General features: G+C 38.5%; 1 protein-coding gene across 1 annotated transcript in view; it reads left to right on the forward strand.

The window, feature by feature from the left end:
- The window catches only part of ptprga (protein tyrosine phosphatase receptor type Ga), a 378,044-nt gene that overhangs the window by 301,235 nt on the left and 54,279 nt on the right, over nucleotides 1-22,530 (forward strand). The window contains exons 8-9 of the mRNA XM_069141477.1: nucleotides 1,106-1,298; nucleotides 13,690-13,874. Of these exons, the coding sequence (XP_068997578.1) occupies nucleotides 1,106-1,298; nucleotides 13,690-13,874 (378 nt within the window). The remainder of the gene's footprint in view (nucleotides 1-1,105; nucleotides 1,299-13,689; nucleotides 13,875-22,530) is intronic.

Consider the following 22,530-nt stretch of genomic DNA (forward strand, 5'->3'; position numbering starts at 1 on the left):
CTTCTTTCCAACACTCCCATGCACACAAGCTGTTTGTCTGTGTGCATTGCTTCCAAACACATTGTACAGAGTATCCATCTGCCAACACAGACAGAAAGATGACACTTCTATCACACAGTGCAAATTCATGTCTGGTTGCACGTCTTGCCACACAGCATGCTTTTGACAAATGGCAACATGCAAAAAGAGGCCAACTTCAACATCAACCCAAATGTTCACAGCTTGAGAGCATGGCAGCTAAATTCAGATTAAAACAATTTAAGAAACAGTTTCACTCTGTCACGTACTGAGCTCCCCAGTAACAGTAACAAGGTGAAAGAATGTCATTTCTTCTTTAATGTTGGCACAGTATGTATTCAGGAATTCAACAGTGACACAACTTTGATTTAAATATATTTTTAAAGTTACATTTTCTGTCTTGAAACCATATCCATCCATTTGGAGGAGCCTCCTGTAGTTTCCCAAAGTGTTATTTTCCCAAAAGAGCAGATATGATCTTGCTTTGAGTCGTATATGGATGCTGGCTATAGTCAGGTTTGGGGGATTCGAGTGTTTGGCCATTTAAAGGCTGCTTCAGTAGTTTCAAAATCAACCAAAGGTCTAACACCCAATGGGATGCATCAGCGGAAGATGATTCCCTATGAAGTGTGTCCAGACCAAGATATATACGCAGAAAAGTGTTGTAGCTATATTTTTCCACTATTTTTAGTAATTGTTCAGATTTCACTGATGCAGTTGTTTACTGAATATGTCCTTCATATGTTGGGTTATTAGGCAAGTACTATTTCCAGTATTCCCCTTTGAATTTTCTGGTTTTCATGTAAAGTCTTTGTTTTGTAGTTGCAGTGACCCAGTTTCCCCATGGGGATCATTAAAATTTCATCTTTTCTCAACTTGAATTTCACTTAGATGTCTGCATTGCATTCTTATATTGTGGGTTTTGTGGAGTGAGTGAAAGTGGCTTCTTACTGCTGTGTGATAGATGTAACAGTCACCAACTCAAAATAACCACAGGATGTGAGTTTGACTTGGCAAACTTATCTTGTCTCCACTCTTCTCTCTCCATTTCTGTGTCTGCCATGCTCACTCTCTCTGCTGGTACCAGTTGGAGGCTTTCTATTCGATCTTCACCACAGAGCAGCAGGACCATGTTAAGTCGGTGGAGTATCTGCGCAGCAACTTCAGGCCCATTCAGAGCTTGGATAACCGCCATGTCTTCAAGTCAGCAGTCAAAGATGCCTGGCTCCCTGACCTGACTGACAGTGGTAGTGGGCCGTATGGAACAGAGGCTTCCAAAGGTAGGGCTACTAATACATAAAGTTTCAAGTTCACATATACTTTTTCTTCTTCCATATCGCCACAATTGTCCTAATTCATCAAAGAAAATGTACCACACCTCTTTGATTCGATGCTTGTGTCAAAAAAGGGAGAAACTGCACCGAAACTTGCATGCATTATTTACAATTGTACTCGGGTTTCTTTCCTCACACTGGTAGCTTTAACTTTTAGGTATGCAATGATGCCACAGAAAAAAAAGGGGAAATACTCAGCCTTGTCATAGCCATGAAAGAGATAACATTTTACTGCCTCAGTCTCTTCAAAAAACTAAATTTAGGAAATACTAATGAATTATAAAATATATTTTCAAGGTCACCTCCAGACATGTATTAAGACATATAAGAATACTCCACTTGGAACAATAATGTCTGTCTGGTATGGTTTTGCCACAAAAAAAAGTCCAATCTCAGTCGACTTTTAAAATTATATCTAGTCCTTCTCCCTCTGTTAAAATTCCACATTCTGTGACTATGCAAATATATTTGATTTGAGATTTAATATATTTAATTTCACTCTCTTTAAGAGTCAGGTGCGTTTGCACCTTGGAGGATTTATTTTACAATGGTGAATTTGCCAAGTAGTAGTAAAGAACAAAAGGAAAGAGCAGAGGAAACATAGACCTCATCTGCAGATTGAACACATTGTTAATAATATTTCACATTGTAATCTTTTTTTAAAAAAAATTTCATGTTTGTGCACTTCTGCATGTACCTGTGTGTGTAAAAAAAAAAGCAGAATGTAAGCGCATTTTCCCAATGTAGTTTAATATTACTGTCTTGATAATGTGCCCATAAAATAACAGTAAAATACTGCTCCACTGACTGAAGACCAGGTTTTGGTTGGTCAGTCATGCCATTGCTTTCCTGTGCCTCAAGAACACACCTTTTTTAAGATCAACACACCCATGGGTGCTCAGAAAGGTGCCAATACATTTGTTATTAAAAAAAAAAAACATGGGCCCTGAACATGACAACTTTGTTGGTCTGAAACTTGCAATGTCAATTGCATAGTGCCTGGCACTGCTCTTAACATTTATGTGTAACATTGTTTAAAATGAAGCTCAAGATGTCCAATACTTCATCATGAAGTCCATTCTCAGAGTGTGTGCGCTGGAGGCCTTAAATGTCAACATCCCACTTGTATTCGTTGAAAATTTATTTTTTTACGAAATATTTATTTTGTATATTTTTTTTAATCCTGCATATTGCATAGACCACATTACTACTCTACGACTGCAAACTGCCACTATATTTATATTACATTTGAGCTTGAAAATATATTTGACTTCATTAGGTAACCCAATCTCCTAGTGTGAGATTCTCTTTTTCTACTCACTGATCTATAAAACATTATTAAAGTTCCCTTTTTTTCTTCCTAAACTGATCCAATATTCTGACATTATTCCTGGATGGTGACATTGTGCAATGTTAATAAATGAGGGACATTCATTGTCGCTCATATGCCCAGAGGAAACTGGTCATCATCTCTGTGGGTGGGTGTAGTCTGAACTAGCTTTCTTTCAGTTCACCATTAAGCTGGGTAACTCCCCTACCATAAGGCAATGGGAGGCACACCAGCCATCCTCCCACTCCTGCCTCATTACCACTCGAACAGCCCCACACATTGTGCAGGGTGCGTGTATGTGTTTGTGTATATGCATGCATGTTTGTGAATGTGCACGTGTTTCTCTGTGGGGTTCCAAGGCTGTGTGTGTGGCCTAGCATCTGTGCTGTGTCAACTGTCTTAGCATGGATGGTCCCCTCCTTTCCTTCATGCACACTTCCATATGGTCAACTAGGAAAGAGATGCATCACCTAGGTGTGCACACACGAATATATACAACCCCAGTCGCTCACACATAGTGTATGTGTGTGCGTTGTCCTGGCACAGTGTGCTGCATGGTAGGGCAGTATGTCCTTGAGCAATGCTGTGGGACATTTTCTGTAAGCAGATCTATAAGGCTGGCAGAGGAAATGCAGTAGAGGAGGAGGGACAGCTGGGAAAGAAGCAAAGAGGAGAATTAGAGCTAAAAAAAAAAAAAAAAAAAAAAAAAAAAAAAAAAAAAAAAAAAAAAAAAAAAAAAGACAGACAGATATATAGACCACAGGCCTCCTCCACAGCCTCTGCAATATGCTGTCATAGCTACAGCAGAGGGGATTAAGGATGGAAATCACTGTATATATTTGAGTTTACACCCAGCCTGTAGACCCCCTCCTTTCCCCTGCCTGACAGTATACACACACAACACAAGGATGGTGTTGTACAATGAATATCTGAACAAAGCCAGCAACAACAGCAGCGAGACTACATGTGTCATTTTCCTTCCAGTACCCCCTCCATGTGCTAATTTATTCCATTTTATTGTGGCTTGGTCTGGACACCTTCCTCCTGCAAGTGATTTTGTCCCATCAGCCATGATGGTTCATTTACTTTTGGGTCCTTCAATGACTGGCAGCCTCACATTCAAGGAGTCGGAATAATAGATGCATGTATAGAAAAAGAAAGAGATGAACAATGTTCGCTGTGGTTTCAGCTACACTCTGACAATTTGAAACCAATAGTATTAGTTTAATCTCTGAAAGTCCAGATGTGGGTAATTTATCTTAATTCATGAATAGTTGATTCAAAATTATTTAGTGATAGACACGGAAGGTTTCTAGGAAAGTTAATCGTCTGTAAAGACTATGACGTCGCTGAATTGACTGCTAGAATAATGTACAGCACTCAGCAATATTCTGCAGCTAGAATTGTCTTTGATTTTTTTACTCAATTAAAAAGAAAACGCACAAACCACAATGAGGTATTTACGTGACGACATCCAGCTAGCCTTTCTGCTGTACCAATTAGAAGCTCTGCATGTACATTATGTTTTACCTTTTAGCCTGCTTTCCGATAATGATGTTCATGTGATGACTCCAAAGAGAAGTCTTAGAGGCAGACTGGAAGAGACAGCAGGGCTGGACGGCAAGGCACTGGCTGATGTGAAGAGATGATGAGGAGACTGGAGTGAGCTGGAGCACGAGTAGCAGCAAGTGATTCAGATGACCCTGATCACAAGTGGAGCCAGAGGCCTGTACTACACCCAGGATATCGTCCTGTTATCTCGCTTTACTAAACCTAATAAAGAAATCCCGCTGAGCAGTCACACAAAGCTGGTTAACAACTAAACTAAGTCAACCCAGGGTTTCTCAAGCCAGCTATGAAAGTATTCACATGTTAGGGGAAGAGTTTGCAGCATCTGACCTATCACAAATATGGGGACGTGTACTGGCAGCAGAGCGGCATATTTTAGTAATGAGGAAAAAACTAGTATAGCCTATTACACAAATATGAAAAAGTTTAAAATATAATCCAGGCTGAAAGCAGCACAGTTGCAGCAGCCAAATGCAGGAAAGACAACTGTTAGAAAAACCACAAAGTGAATGTATCAGTTAAAAGGCTTCTGATAGCACTGCCCGATCATTAGACCACTTGTACATCTGACTGAAATTACTTTCTACTAAATTATTGTGTTGCTTGTATCAGCATCCGATTTATTGGGAAGCAAGTTGTCTTGTTGTTGTGGTGCAAAACAATCTAAAACTTAATAGTATAGGCAAATGGCGTACTTCCCATAGTACACTCACACATAGTGATATGTGTCAGTGCTTTAATATAATATGATTTTCCCAAATATTTACCCTCTGTCGATACAATCTCTACTGTCTTAAAAACATCTAAAAAAATATATTACTCCCAGCCCTCCTGTTACAACAGCCATATCTGGATGAGCTTAATACCCTTTAAGCACACCATGGTCTTGGAGCCTTTGGGAAGCAGTGTCCACTATTGAAGCTATTTATTCTGCTACAAAAATGTTTCTTTTTAGAATCAAGAGTAAAGCAATATTTTCAGGCAGCAAATACACTAAGATGCTTTGTGAGCACAAATTAAAAAGGCCAACATCGTGGATGACATGCCTTTGCTTCCTTTTGCCAGTCAAGGAGTGTGATTAAAGATGTGTCCTTGATCAGAAACCGGAAAAGATCAGTTTTAGAATATTGTAGATCGGGTTTTTTTTCTCCATTTTCGACAGAGTTAAGTTTGCAGTTTCTTGCTGTTTCCACTGTTGGTACAAAGCTAGTCTAAACACAACCTGGACCTGTCTTGATCAAAGTCAGATAGCAAACAGAGATAGACCTCATATGTATAGAGTCAGGAAGTCAGTAGGGAGGAGGTTGGGGTGAATGGATAGGTTGACAGAACATTGGACACAGGACACTGCTGTTTGTTTTTTGTTCCAATCCAAAAATGAATGTTTCTTAAAAAACATATCCCTTATACAACCTTAACCACATTATTTATGTAATTATAACAACAAGGGTCTTATATGTTTAATCCAAACTCTGATCTTTCCCTAAATCAAACCAAGTTGTTTTTGCCTAGACCTAACACAACAGAAGGGAAAAATATCTGAGCTATATTTATTTCCAACTGTAGGGTCACTAATTCAGGAAACATTCATATGGGTTGTATTCAGAGGTTTGGGACAAAAATAGGTGGTTGTAAGGCTGGAGGACTGGTTAGTTGATAAATGGTGGAGGAAGTGTTTAGATTGTCAAAGTAGCAACAACGCAGTATAAAAACTCTCCTTTATAAGGAAAAGTTGTGCATTGAAAATGTCAACAAATATCCATCAAGAAGCACTTAATTCACAAAATGTCTCCCGTTAGTGCGATACTATGTTTTTGGTTTATTGGTACTCATGAATTAATGTGAAGGCCGCATTTGCTGATTTTGGCTGAGATGATGCTGTAGACTATAAACAATTTTATAAACTCGTGGATAATGTAATCTCTTTGACTGCATCATATTTTTTAAGCTCATGATATATTCTATGTAAAGCCCTCATCTGTAAAGAAAATCATAGCGAAAGCTGTCAAAAATGTGGGGGAGCAATCACCGACTGTATATCAGAAGAGCTTTTTGGTACATGTCATGAACAGGGGGATATCCAGATATACATTTTCACAACATGAAGTCTAATATTACCAGTTCGGTAATCAACTGTAATAGCACATGGACAATATAAGACTGCATTCTCAGCACAAACTTACATTTGAACTTGCATGTATAAGTATTTAATATCATGCCTGTTAGAGATTGTCTGAGCAGTAGTAGTATCAGTAAGAGTAGTTGAGCAAAGTCAATTTTACTCAACTACAACAGTCAATTTACAGTATGTCAAAAGTGTTCCACTGGTGTTGGCCTGTAATCAGTTTATTAAGTTAGTTAAATAAATTAATCATCATAAACTACACAAGACATATTTCGCAACCGCTAATGGTGACAAAATAAACATGGAAGGAGCACGAGTTATGTTTATCGATCTCAGACAGCATGTCAAGTTCCTTTGCCAATTATAAAAATGTAACTTCTAATATGTTTACCCTTACAGTTTATGATATGGAAGCACTATGCGCTTTTGTCCAGGGTGATCATAAAGCCTCAGCAATACAGTCACTCTGTGCCCTCACGTAGGGATTCATATGCAATATCCTGTTTACAGCCAATCTAAATGCAGGACTTCAATATACATCACTGTTTTTTCATCCCCTGCTTCTGCTAAAAACAACAAATGCATGGTACTCAAGAATGGATACATTATAAATGGGAATATTTCGTCATTTTGGGACATACCATTTCTTGGCCATCCCTTCTGAAGCTTGTTCCAGCATCCAATTAGCTTAGTTTAGAATGAAGACAGGGGAAATTAGCTATCTTTGCATGTTCCAAGTTAGACAAACTCCAAATACCAGCAACTCTAAAGCTAATCAGTAGGCTCACTCACTCTCTACTAATTAACACCCCCCTATCAATACACTTTTGCACTCTTTTTTTTCACTGATCCAGTTTTGAAAGTGTATTTCCAAAAATGCTCAACTATTTATTTACCCCCTCCCACCCTGAAGGTTCCTGTAACAGGAAAAGGTCTGTCATAAAAATGTAACCAATTAAAATTTTGAATGTTGTCGAATTTGGCACATTGTTGGATATAATTTCTGTTTTATCAAATGTGGTGGACTTGTAGTTGAATTTTGAAAACAGGTTCAACAAAATCAGTATCACGGACTCATTGTTGTAAGGCTGTTATTTACTCTCAAATGTACAGCTTTGATTAGGTGGAAAGGAAAAACTTCAGTTTTAGCTGCAGTTTATTTCAGGTGGGAGTTTAAAAAATAGCCGGGGGCTCAAATGTTAAGTATGCTTCATGCCTTGAAACATACGTACTCAATTTGTATTATTTATTTATTTATTTTTTATGATAAAGTGTTTTGTCTGTCAGTGTTTTGTAGAAACAACATTTTGTGTTAATGAACAATACATATAAGCATATGTAATTTAGTTATTTAAAAAAATATTTGAACAAAACTCATTTGAATAGTTAACCTGCTGCACAAAAACAAAAAAAGTAATCCTAACATGCATTCTAGAAATACTTCTTCACCTCTTTACCCATTTTGTGTCTACTTTGTTTTAGGTGAAAGTTAAGATGTCTGAAAACTCAGAGGCCCCTGCATAATAACCAGAGGGCCACCAATAACAGTTTTACAAAAAAGATACAAGTACTGTGAAGCAGTTTGAACAATACAAGTGCCCGTCTAAGTGCTACTCAATTTACGGTCCTTCATGACATCAAGTGGTTGCCTGTTATAAAACAATGACACAGTGTTGTAGATGTACAGAACGGGGATGAGCTGTACTGCAGAGATTGGACAGTGAAGAAAAGTCAATTTAGAGTATGAGAGATTTACATTTTTCACATAAAAGGACATTTTTCTGCTACAAAAATGTGGCAGTTTAAGTACATGAAAACTGCAATTACTGTTCATTTTGATGATGTTGAGTCTCAGGAAAGTTGAAATCAACTGAATGTCAGCTAAATGTCATCAGTAATATACTGTAAATAAGTGCTGCCATCACTGACAACTGAAGTTTCTCTGAACAGAGCTCAATGTTAAAGAATAGATGGATCTTTTTATGCTGGCTCATTTTCATACAGCTTTGTTCGTCAATTTGTCTTCAGTGACATTTTACCAAGTGCCACTGTTGGATGTAACAATGTGGTTACACAGAGGTGATTTTCCCTCATTTTTTGACACTCATGTTCACTGAATGACTGTACTTACACAATTTGCTCCAAATTAGCAGTTCAAATTCAATGTGAAGATGTCTGGCTCTACATGCAATATGGCAAATCAGTTTCCCCCAACTTTGCTCTAACACTATAAAGTTAAAGAAAAAAAAAAAACCTGCATAAATGTTTAACTGGATAGAATGTATAAACAGCATGAAATAGTATTTGGCACTTGCCCTTTTACCACTGACATGATTGGTGCATACACAGCAATGTGAATCCTGTGTAGTACTCAGAGATCTCACCCAATCCATCCTGGTGCAAAACACTGACCAACCAATCAAGACCTGGTCATCGATCAGCTGTGGTCCGTAGCTGCAGGGCCAAAGATGCTTTTCCCGATACTCCAAATAGCCTCTCAGAGAGACAGAGAGAGAGCGAGAGAAAGAGAGAGAGAGGGAGAGGGAGTGAGAGAGAGAGATTTCTTGGGTTTTACTCGTGTCTAACACCCACTGTACCACATTTCCTGTGTGAACGGGCCCTATATCCATCACTAACTGCCATCCAGACCTCCACCACAAAGGTGTTTGTGTGCGTGTGTGTGTGTGTGTGTGTGTGTGTGTGTGTGTGTGTGTGTGTGTGTGTGTGTGTGTGTGTGTGTGTGTGTGTGTGTGTGTGTGTGTGTGTCTGTCTGTGTGTCCATTTACCTTTGGTGAAAGCTGGAAGAGGATATCTTTATCACCCTACCAGACACGTGGGCTATAAAACTCTTTCAGTTGTGTTATACACAGAAAATAGGGGGAGTCATCATGTTAAGTGCCCCAATCTGATCTGTATCAATTCTGCAAAAATGAGAGCACATGCAGGAAGACACACACTTATATACTTACACATCTTAGTCTGACCCTTACAAAGATGTAAAAGGTGTGGTGAGTGGTGAGGATTTATTGTGATTATATCCCAATTACATGTATCAGTGACAACATGAAATTCATCTGGTAAAATGCTCGCACTACAATCAATCTTGATATTTGAGGACTACGCATTTATATACAGTATTACACAAAGCACCTTTCATGAATAGAGTAAGTTCAACTCTACATAAATGAGTCAGTTACATTAAGACAGTGTTGTACTGTGGGTCATTTGTAGCCTTACTGTTACTAAAGCCTATTTTTAAAAGCCAGTACCAGCTCAACTCAGCTTTTTGGTATTCCATGAGGCAAAATACCTCGTATCTGGTACTAATGTTAGTATCACCTCCATTGAGGTTCCAAGCTAAGCACTTTGTGCGAGTCTCAGGACATCCTGCACAAAGTAAGCAAGCTAGTATAGTAGCAACAATTATTTTATTTTGAATCAATGCACTACTTCATTAATGGCAACCCACCGAAAAATAGTATGTGCAGTCATTCCTCCGTTTGGTTATCAACAAAAAGATATGGCGAATGTGTGCTGTGTTGTAGATTACATCATGGCTGTTTTATGTGACGCCTACATTGAGGGAATACTAGCTACAGTGGAAAACGAAATCTAGAAAAGTAACGGGTACAAAAAGTGAGTAGAGTTGAGTAGAGTCAAATAGAGCCAGTGGAAAGTTTTTTTTTTTTGTGGTTTAATGGGTCTCAAACTGTAGTCAGGAGTGACTGAAATTTTGACTTGCTTTCTATCCTTCTAAATGATAAAGTACCTGGTTGAATTATATTTTACTTTCCTCCATGTGGTCTTTAGGATCTCCTTGATAATTTGCTTGCAAAGCTCCTCCTAGAATCCACGGTCAACTTCAAACTACAGACTTTTCTTCTTTGTTTTTTGTTGGGCCGCCTCAACAAAAGCTGTGACCTGAGCAGTAGCCTCAGAGGGAACAGATCACAAAGCTTTTTTTTTATTATTTTAAGGATTTTCTATTTTACGGACTCATACAGGCCTTTTTCTCTGATTTCTTTGGTCCAATTAAAAAAACAACAACCTTACAGCAGTGAAATTCCTCTGTAATATACAAGCAAATGCACTGGTATAAGTTATAACATTAAGATTGACTTTGTTCCATTGACGCATCCCCTACCAGTGAGAAAGCCTCCATAGTAGCAGGCCCTTAGACGGATACTCCTAAATAGAACGCAGCATGTATTTTTACTCTTATTTTTTTGCACCTAAATTCACATTGCGTATGTATATCCATTTAGAACTGCAGTTATAGTGAAATTGTTCAAACTTGGGCCACACACACATACTCACATGGGGCCCAAGTTAATATAATCTGTTAAATATGTTTTCCCTGCGTAGAGGTCATTCACTGCTTGACTTCCAAATGATGTCTGTGCATGTGCATATGTGTGTTCCACTTTGTGACTGTGTGCTTTTGTGTGTTTGTGTGACTAATGACTTTAGTAATGCTAAGCCACATGGGGCTCAACTGCAAGTTATGAATAGAGAACCTCCACTGCAGCTCTTTATGAGCAAGCTAATCAATTTGGCTCCACCAGGCACGTGAGCTCTATTCTCACTCCAGCCATGTTCATCTTCGAGTTACCTTTCACATTTGCATAATATGATGCAGTATTTGGAATAATCATCATTTGCATTGGTGGATGGTAATATGCTCCTCTCTCTTTCTCAAAAGTAAGTAGTGTAACAAATTGCTGCTTAACATACAGTTACACAAGACTAATGACTAAAATATGCGAACACCAAACATCCCATCATTAATCTGCTGCTATAACAGCCTCCACTCTTCTTTGAGTGCTTTCTACCATTTGCTATATTTCAGTCCCAAAAGCAGTATTGAGGTCCAACACTGTTGTTGGGTTGTAAGACCTGGTTCACTGTCAGTACTGCAGTTCATCCCAAAGGTGTTGGATGGGTTGAGATCAGATCTGTGTGCAACCCAGTGAAGTTCTTCCAGAGCAAGCTGGGAAAATAACTCTTCGCTGACTTGGTACACAGCGGGAATTGGCCTGTTGAAACATCCATCCATCCACCCATCCATTATCTGTACCGCTTTATCATGAACAGCATCACTGGGGGCTGGAGCCTAAAACCAGCTGACTTGTTGGGTGAAGGCAGGGTACACCCTAGACAGTTCATCAGGGCCAACACAGGGAGACAGACAGAAATAGACAACCATTCACACTCTCTTTGACACCAATGGGTAATTTAGAATCACCAGTTTACTAACATGCATGTCTGTAGACAGTGGGAGGAAGCCAGAGTACCCATACAGAACCCATATGGACACAGGTAGAACATGCAAACTCCACACAGAAAGGGCCCCGGCCAAGGTTCAACCTACAACCTTCTTGTGACACTGCACCACCGTGCATGTTGAAACATGAGAGGGACAAAATTGATGAAAGTTGGAAACACAACGTTTTCTGCACATGTAACTATTATACTGCTTTTCCATTAATTGAATTATCTGGCCTAAAGACCCAACCATGAGAAAACAAAATGGCATTTAAAAAGGTGTCCACACACTTGAAAGAGAACTGAAACAGCAAGACACACTTGCAAATATATTAGACTGACTATCACTACTGGTGCTAACAAGAATACTGTGAATTGTAATGTAAAATCTAGCAATCAAATAATGACTAAAAAATAAAATCATACTAAATACAGTGAGGGGGGAGGGAATTAAATAATGTACAGATTGATTCAATGTAATGTACATTTCCACAACATCAATTCCATCAGTAAAAGCACAGCAGCACAGTGCTGCCTTAAGTATCTTTTAAACACAGATACTGTTTTTATTTTATAGGTGTTTCTAGACACTCACTTTGGAGTGATGTTGAGTCACCAGTGACACTCCAAATTTCCTGCAGATGTTTAATATGACAAAATGGAAGCAAAGCACAAATTATTTAGTGAATGAAAGAAGTATTTCTGCTCGAGCAAAATAACCTCTAAGCAGCACAGTGAGCATGACATGACTCGTCTGTTGTACTGATAGAATTTATCAAGACACTTGCAGGGGGTTTGCTAGGTTTCACTGCATTATAAACCTGTACAGGTTTTGGCTGCCTCGCCAAGTGAATAAAGCCTCCCAGCCAGTATTTGAGAATTGACTGTAATAATTATAATACAAGTATATTCAATATCTGTTCAAATACTCCATCTGTAGCATGTCCGAACTCAGCAGAAAATCTCACTGGTCAAACAGAGACATCTTGTGGTCAGCAGCAGCCAGTACTGGGCTGGTCGTCTCAAAATAAAAGATGTGTATTGTTAAATTTATTTCAAAAAAAAAACTTACTGTGTTTATGTATTTGAGTTCATATCTCTCACAGCCAGATGTCTCAAGACAGAGCAGGTTGGCTGCATTTTGCCTGAAGGCGACTATATATGAATTTGTAATTGTGTGTGTGTGTGTGTGTGTGTGTGTGTGTGTGTGTGTGTGTGTGTGTGTGTGTGTGTGTGTGTGTGTGTGCGTGCATGTGTGTGTGTTTAGATGATTCAGAGTGTCTCACAACAATATTAATAACACGTTATATATATATATAACTCACCCTCACACACCCCTCCTCTCTGTCTGAGTGTATTTGAAAGATAAACTGAGCTGGTGTATTCAGTCATTATATAATCTCTCTGTCTTTTTCTCCCTTTAATTATCATTTGGTTCATTCATTATACCTTCACATCCACTTCCTTCCCACTTCCCTATCTTCCCTCCTTTTCTTTCTTCCTTTGCTTTTCATTCCTCCTACACTTTTCCATTTCTTATTATTTCTTACCACTTTCCTTCCTTCCCTCCTTCTTTTTCTCCTTTTCTGCCTCTAATCCACACTCAACCATCTATTCTTATTCCTTTACTCCTCCTTCCTCTCTTCTCGTATTTCCTTTGTTGTTCCTCTCCCACCCGCCTCCCTAATGTCTTCATCCTTCTTCATCTCTATTATTCCTATCATTGCTGTACATCTTTCTCTTTTTCATTTTCTCTTTTATAAATTCCCTTCCTTTCCTACTTTTTTACCAATTATCCTCTATTTCCTTTATCTGCCCATTTCCCTCATCCCCTCTCTTTCTGTTCTATGCACCATCCTAACCCTTTTATTTTCCCTTCTTTTCTTAACCATCCTTTCATCTGTGCTCTTCCCCTGTGATCCGTCCCTTCTTTTTGCAACGTATTCCTTCTATTCTCTCCCACTAATACTGTTTGTACTCTCCCTCCTTCCTTTCCTCTCCCCTTCTTCCTTTTTACTGTACATTTCCCCCTATTTCCCTCCTCCCAGTTTGCAGCAGCGCTCCAATCAACATGAAGGTGCAACATGTGAACAGCAGTGCTCTAGTGGTCCGCTGGGCTCTTCCGGAGGTCACCTACCACCCGCCTATCCTCCACTTCCTCGTGTCCTACAGTTGGACGGCTCACGACGACAGCTATGAGGAGACGCACCTCACCGACTCCAAGCACAAACTGGTCAGACTGGGAGGGGTTAGATATATTGGGTTGATGGTGAATCTTATGATTATGTTCCATCAAGTGATGAATCAAACATAAAATGTAACAACACAGTGAAGACCTAATTTAAGGAACAAAGGAGCCTAGGATGTGACTGAGGTGAGATTGCTGTTGGATTTCAGTGATAACAAAGAAAATGTGTTTGAATACTCCTTTAGTATTTGAGAGATGGAGCTTTATTTTTGCGCCACACCATTTCAATGCTAAACAGTGGGTGTCTGCGTCGATCACCAAACCGACAATCTAACGATCACACCCACTTCAAGCTGTGATTGGCCAGCTGTGCAGACATGAGAGAGGAAATGAGCCTTGATTGTACTCCTCCTTCCAGCTCTTATTTTTCATTAGATAACTGTTTGTGGCACTTACATGTGAACAACTCAATGCAACACTATGATTGTTTCCCTGGATACAGTGCCAGAAAAATGTGCACCGTTATCCAAGTTTTTTTTAAACAATATCGTGTCTCCAGAAGTGAAGTCATTGTGAGGGTTGCACTGGCTTCAGTGACTCAATGCACTCTTCCATTTAGCATCTCTTTCATCAGAGTTTCTGACAAATTAAGAGTGTTTCAAGGAATTTATATATATATAGACCAAATATAATTTTGAATGATTACTTTGTAAGCACAGAAAAAAAAAACTACAGCTTGCATACAGAAACTACAAACATGGCAGCGTGGGTACTTTAATTCTCTCTAATTTGTCTCTAATTTGGATTCCTTCATAACTACAAAACTCATCATCGCTCTTCTTCTTCTTGGCATCATCAATCTTCTCTCTCTTCTCTTCTTCAAACATTTTTCCATGTAAGATCTAGTTCTGAATGACTAGATGCATAACCTGGCCTTTACCATATACAGTAGTTGAGTGCAGATGAAAAGTGGAGACTCATGTGAAAAGGCCAACACTGACTTATGTTGCATTCAGGTGATTGGAAGTATAGAAATGTGAGATAGATATGCTAGTGTCTTGCTGAAGTGTTGTGTTGATGAGCTCTTTTGTGATAAAAAATGAATACAGGCACACTGTGTGAATGAATGTGACATATTTACGTAGAAAATGATGCTTCTGTTATATCATATTCATTGATGACATATATTCATCAGTTCACAACACATTAGACTTTATAAAAATAGCAGAATATGTTGATCAATGTTTAATCTAAACCACCCCTGTGTGGGCTTTAATGCAAGTCCATTAAAGACATCACACCCAACACAACTTCTCTCAAAAAAGCAGGATTTGAACAAAGATATTAGAAACTTAGGTTAGGTCAGCTATAAACTGACTTTGAAATTAGTTGGTGTTATTCATAAGTATAAAGACATGAAAGAGATTAAGTGACGATAAAAAGATGGTTAAAATGATCAAATTTGCATTTTTTTTTTTTTTTTTTTTTTTTTTTTTTTTTTTTTTTTTTTTTTTTAAATGGAGATTCACTTCTGTACATTGATGAGTCAATTTGAAAGTAGTTGGATGTTGGTGTTGATAATTAGTTTTGCCACAAATACTAAATATTGATATTGTAATTTGTAAAATATGATAATAATGATATTTTGTATACTTACTATGGACTGTATTGTGGTCTACAAGTTATATGACTTTAAAGGAAGCAAGATAGTCAGTGCTATGTGGTGAATAATTCATGGTGTTCTAGAGATGAGTCAAACAGTTGTAACTAGTAACTAGTTGCTTAAACCTACCAAGCCATGGGACAAAGAATGTTAAAGTCCTAAGATTTGAACATCCAATTTAGGACACATGCAAGATTGGAAAAATATCAGATTAGTAGAATAAATACATATTTTGTAAAAGATACAGTAGGAGTGTCAAAAGTCAAATGTATCCCCTTCAACCATGAAAAGATGCAGAAAAGATATATATATATATATATATATATATATATATATACATATATACATATATATATATATAGATAGATAGATAGATAGATAGATAGATAGATAGATAGATAGATAGATAGATAGATAGATAGATAGATAGATAGATAGATAGATAGATAGATTCATATTTGTAATAGGTATAACGTATTTCAAACATAACATTTATGCAGTCTAAGGCATTTAAAGCACACACTTCCCTATGGCAACTGGCAGTATCCTCTGATATAAAATATTAGAAAATCACCATAAAGATGAGATTTGCTTCACATCAAATATGTGCGCGCATGTAATGAGCTCAGTGCTTTAAAACCTTTTTTGAATGAGCTTTTTACAAACACTAATCTCTCATTAGACACACACACACACACACACACACACACACACACACACACACACACACACACACACACACACACACACACACACACACACACACACACACACACACACACATCTTTGAAACACTCACTCATCTCTCATTACACAAACACACACACACACACATTCACATTCACACATACACAGACATTTGAAAGCTTTCTCTGATGTGCTTCGTTGGCCAAATTTTTGAGAAAAAATATTGACTTTTAAGACACATGGATGTTGATATCCATGTTTGTTCTGACATATTCCACCAAAAAAAACAAAAAACAATGAGTGTTTCCAGTTCTTCCTCACACACGACTCAGGTTCCATGTCCACAACTCTGCATGCCAAGTCACACCACCAAACCACTGTGTTTAAGGCTTTGTGAGGAATTTCATGTGTGAAGTTGGTTTCAGTGAAGTTGATTTCAACCTCAAGCCTTGTCAGTGCATGGCCTTTCAAATACTGAAATCAAGCAGCAGCCACCACAGCTGAATAATGAATGAATTGTGAATAATGAATATTAAAGGCAGTACTAGTTGTTTCATACTGCAGTTGATGGAAAACCCACTGGGTATAGGCTTCAAGAAATTGAAATGAATTGAAAAGACAAAAATAATTTGTTCCTGGACATACACGGATTTTTGAAACGTTAAAATGTAGTTATTTAAATAATGACTGGTCTTAAAAAAGACCCACAGCAAAGAGAGGTATAACAAAATGACCACCTCCCTGCATTATGTATTTCTTTTTAACTAGAAGACCATTCCCTCTGAGTGTTTTAATAATGTATTAAGCTTAGTCCCAGCTGATTTGGTGATTTCTGTGTTTTTTGGTACTCATAGTAAATGTGTAATGGCAGAGTTTTTGTTGTTGTTATTTAAGGATTTAAAAAAATATATCTCAAGACGACACTTGTGTGCCATATGCACATTGAAAGAGTCATTGGTGAATCTAAATGTATCCCACATTGTTCCCAGGCCAGATGAGATATATATAATGCCTCCAGAGTGTTCTGGGTCTACCACAGGGTCTCCTACCAGTTAAACGTGTCTGGAAAACCTCCAATGAAAGGCACACAGGAGGCATCCTAATCAGATGCCCAAGCCACCTCAACTGGCTCCTTTCAATGCAAAGGAGCAGCAGCTCTACTCTGAGCTCCTTCCAAGTGTCGGAGCTCCTATCTCTGAAGCTGAGCCCGGCCACCCTGCAGAGGAAATTCATTTCAGCTTTTTGTTTTCGCAATCTCATTCTTTTGGATACTACCCAAAGCTCATGACCAGAGGTCAGAGACAGAACATAGATCAACTGTTGAAGATTAAAAAAAAATGGGTCTTCCGGCTCGCAGCTCTGCCTTCACCAAAACAGTCCGGTACAACACTTGCTTTACCAATCCACCTGTCAATTTCCTGCCCCATCATACCCTCACTTATAACTCATGAAGAACACCTAGATTGGCAGAGAATCATGGCCTCAGATTTGAAGGGGTTGACTTTCATCCCAGCCGTTTCACACTGAGCGCCAAACTGCCCCAGCACCTGAGTTACAGGAGTTTTTGTCATCAAAATAAATCACCCTCCTCTAAAATTGCTGTTTTCAATCTATTACTAGTAATTACAGAAAAAAAAAAAACTGTTGCAAAATGCTTAAAGTTTTGAGGAACTATAACGACACAGAATTTGCTCCAGTTGTGATATAGACAACAATTTCACCTATGCAGAAGTTCAAGCTGAGTAGCAAATATGACAAGAGCTGTCTCAAAAGCCCAGACACAAAATCATTTCTCCAAAAAGAGACTTCAAGTCTTTATATCCAAGTTTAAAACTCACAGTACAACAGCAAACCTTCCTAGGCGAGGAAAATAGAGCAAAATATTTCCAAAGGGAATCAGAGATTTGTATACAACAAAACCTGTATTACTACAAAAGATCTGCAGAAGAACCCATTGAAACCAGGAACAAAAGTACCAGTACACACTATACAAAGGATACGAACGAGGTTAAGACTACATGCCGCAATCCATTCTTGACCAAAAATCGAACAAAAGTTTATTCAAATATGCAAGAGAACATTTGAAACATCCACAGCTTGGTTTAAGAATCTGGGCATATGCTTGAGGGGCCATCTCAATTCCTGGATTTGAGTCCTCTTGAAAATCTTGATACGATTTATATGAAGCAGTTGCAGCAAAGAAATCAAACTATTTTAGTGCCAAATAAAATATTTTGAAAAATATTCAATATATGTATTGTTTTACAAGGACTTAAAAGTAAACTATTTCATAGCTGTACCTGACGCAGAATTTTCTCAGGAATCAGATTTGACTATTCAACATGAAGATTTGTCTACTTGTTGTTTTTTTTGTTTGTTTTGTCAATTAGACTATCTCTCTGTTTTGACTCTGAATTTTTGAGGGTCTCAATAGTTGTATCACTAACACCAAAAATTGGAAATAGTGAATGTCAATGGGTTGAGGAGCCTCCTACAGATCATTTGACTCACCAACTTTGAGGGGACAACCTTAAATGATGTGCTTATTAGTGCCTCCTAATCTAAAACTATAGATGTTATTCCAAGTTCGTTTTTGGCAGCTTTGATTCAGCATGTACAGGCCTTGAAAAACCCAAATGGTTCACATCAAAGTCCAGATCCCAGATCAGCCAACTATTAACTGATCATCAGCCAATAATAAGGTGATTTCCCTAAATACACATCTACCCAAATAACAAAGTGCTCCACATTTATAACTATAGTGGCCATTTACAGTTTCTGTTTATAGTCCTGTGTCCTCTTTTGCTTCCTTCCTCATGTCCTTTCTTCTTTCCTTACTCTTTTCTTTTATTCAGTTTTTTTCATTCTCCTTGCTTTTCCTTCATTCTTTAACATCCGCTATCTGCTGAAGCACTGCAATCTAATAGCACACTGCCCACCACCCCAGGCATAAGCCATATGTTCTTTGTTTAGCTTGATTAATAGACAATGATCACTGGATGCACTGGGCATTCAAACATATTTTACTCATTTAGTATATTTCTGTGTGTACAGATATAACTGTTCACATGAATTGTGGTTAGTCACTGAAACTGCATTCAACTGAGCAAAACTCTTTACTTGCTGTGATTGTAAATTACTACTGAAATGTTTTCGACTGCAGCTGCAGTGGGCGGAAGCATTAATGGTGTGCATGTGTCTGTGTGTCTGTGTGTTGTTTCAAATATACAGAGGATTTTACATCATCAAAAATATGACTGCAAGGGCTTTAGAAAATCTAATAATTTGTTTGGAAGAAAACTGTTTTGACACAAAACATCAGCACTGATTGCATCATTAAAATGTTTTTTTTAAACAAAGGCACACACACACATTCTGCTGCATGTTCCACTGTGATGCTGCTCGATAGAACTTATTATCTGAAAAAAGGTCAGCAAAGGTTTTAATAAGGTCGTTTTTATTTTATGAGTGAACAAAAGTTTTTTGAACACACATGTCAAAACCCACAAACCAAGAAACATTCTCCTTCAGTTCAATTACAAATGGTCTCATCAGGAGCCAAAATTAGCTATGAGAGAAGGCTGTTGAGCAGGCAGGAGGTTTCATTCCCTTACATTGTGGTCTGCCAGTTGGGTAGCAGAATACTAATGCTAAGCTGGAGGGGATGCAGGGCTGCCAGCCTGCGCAGAAAGCATGACCTTGGGCCAGTGTATCTGTGGGAAAACAGGAACAGAGCAAAAAAGGGATCGGAGTGCCCCCTGCCTGTGGAATCAGCATTGGGTTGCAAAACTGGAAATCTACCATGACAAGAGATGGAGGGGGAGATGTGGGAGGTGTTTTATCCTCTACATCATTAACCCAAGAGACTATCCCTCCCTCTGAAATCCACTTCGCTCTCCTTCACCCTCCTCTTCCTCTCCATGTACTGTATTGTCTCCCTATACTCCCCTCTTCCCACACACTATTTTTTCCACCCTCTTTCTGTCAGCCTTTTGATTTTGCTCATACTCCTCACATCCTCCCTTGATGCCTCTATCTAGGTCACAACAGGGACTTTAGAATGGCTTTAGGACCTCCAAATCCCACACACTTCCCCCTTGTCACAATCAATGAAGAATCCCTATGCAATAAAACACTGTGGACCTGAATATTTACAGCCCGTACCACTTGTGAAGACGGGTGGAGCCAATAAGGGAAACAGATTCCTAACTGGATTGAACAGAGCAGAATTGCCATGATTGAGGGAGGGGGGTGAGAGTGGAGGGGTGGGGGATGGAGGTGTAGATAAACAAAAAGACAGATGCGACATATGAATAAAGATATTAGTGTTATGGGCAACATCATTATAATGATCTTTTTTATACACTAGCCATCTGGAGTAAATGGTATTTTATTCAATTCTTCAAAGAGAAAATATGTAGACTATGATCCCAGAAATGTCCTGGGATTCTTACGATGTCATTGTGCTCATATAGGCCCCTTGAGTGAATGCCGTCGAGCCATAGAGGCTGTTAACCTCAAACAATAATTGTAAACACAGTGTTCAAGAGTCTGAGACCACAGCTAATGTCTGTCACGTTATTTTCATGTACGGTAAAACTTGAAATAATTAGAAAGTTTGACAATTTGGAAAAATGTTAATCAACAGGTTATGAAATGTCAATTGAAGAAGACATGTTTTCGATCATATTTCTAGATGATTGATCAAACTACTGCACATCAATATCATTGATCCTGTTAACTCCTTTGTACAAAGATCAAATTTCCTTGGGTTGTATCCTTCCATTGAAGCAGCGTTCAGATGACAGTCAGGTGGATCTGATCGACCGATCAGAGACTCGATCAAGTAAATCAAAATGCAGCCATTGATCAGCTGCTATAATGAAATATGGCTGGGCCTCAAGTTTCCGCAGAATATTGCCGACTAAGCAGCACTGCCATGCTGGCTTGACAACAGAACTAAGTGAAAGTGTCAGAAGTCAGATTGTTATCGTGAACAAAGAGGGGCTGTCTCAGCATCACGTCATGACTGGACTGAAGGTTCCAAAGGATTTTCATTACATGGAGCTCTACAACACTCTGGATCAGTTGGATCCAAAGCACAATCAGGCAGAACAGAAGTGATCAGGCCAAAAGAAGATCAATACACGAAGCTTTGTTGACTGAGAGATAGAAGAAAAAAAAAGCATCTCCATCGCAGATACAGAATTTAGACACTAGACCAGCTTATCACAGTGAAAATGGAATAGAGTCCAATGTAGCGATGAAGCCCAGTTAATGATAGTGAACCCAAACACACTCGAAGCTTTAAATAATGATTTGAAGACAAAAGAAGACCAAGAAGTGCTTACTGTCATGCACTTTTTATTCCACAGTCACCTGACCTCAACCTCATTTAAAATGAATGAGGCACTTGAAGACTGTGCAAGCTGTTTGGAACATTGTCAAATCATGCTGGTACAACATGGCAACCAGCTTTTGCACAAACTTGTGGAGTCAATGCATCTCTGGTGCATTCTGTCATTAAGAGGGAGCAGGCTCCACATACTAGAATATTCAGAAATGTTAAAACCCCAACTTTTTTACCCTCATATAACAGCTTTAAAATATTTTTTAATGGTAGACTCACTTGTAACAGGAAGAATGGCACCTATTTCATTCCCACACGCCTGTTCTTACACTATGCAGCTTTGGTTAGCAGGTCAGATCTCAGATCTCCCACCAAAAAAAAGGGAACTCTTTACCATAAGTACCTTTCTGTGTGGAGTTTGCATGTTCATCCCACCATCCAAAAGCCCACGTTAGGTTAATTTGTGACTCTTGATTGTAGATGCTAATGGGAGTGTGAATGTTTGTCTGTTTCTGTCTGTCTTTCTGTGTTGCCAATGTGATGGACTGGCGACTTGTCCAGGGTGTACACTGCTTTTGCCATAAATCACCTGGGACAGGCTAACCCCATAATCCTGTTCAGGATAAAGATGGTATAGATCATGGATGGATAGATGGATCTACAAGTTAGGTATAACTACAGTGGCCCTGAGAGCTGTCACTATTGGGTTTATCCCCTCATTCATGCACAGTTATGAAGCAGAATCCAATGCACCAGAGTCCTGTATTTAAAATGTATGACCACAGAGGCCGCTGTCGCTGCTGGTGAGTAAATGTTACATGTTGTTACTTTATTAACTTTTCACTGATATTATAATTTCAAATTATTTTTTTTGTATTACATTTTTAACAAATGTAAAGCAGAAGTATCTTTGCTTCTTTAGTCTGACTTTTAGACCCTACTTTATCTTGTGTATTTTGTATGTTATTGTCCAGAAATGCATAATAAGACATTACATTTTT

Source organism: Embiotoca jacksoni, unplaced genomic scaffold (assembly GCF_022577435.1).
Source record: "Embiotoca jacksoni isolate LCO1_2020_lvr unplaced genomic scaffold, fEmbJac1.0.p SCAF_1, whole genome shotgun sequence".
Classification (NCBI taxonomy): Eukaryota; Metazoa; Chordata; class Actinopteri; family Embiotocidae; genus Embiotoca; species Embiotoca jacksoni.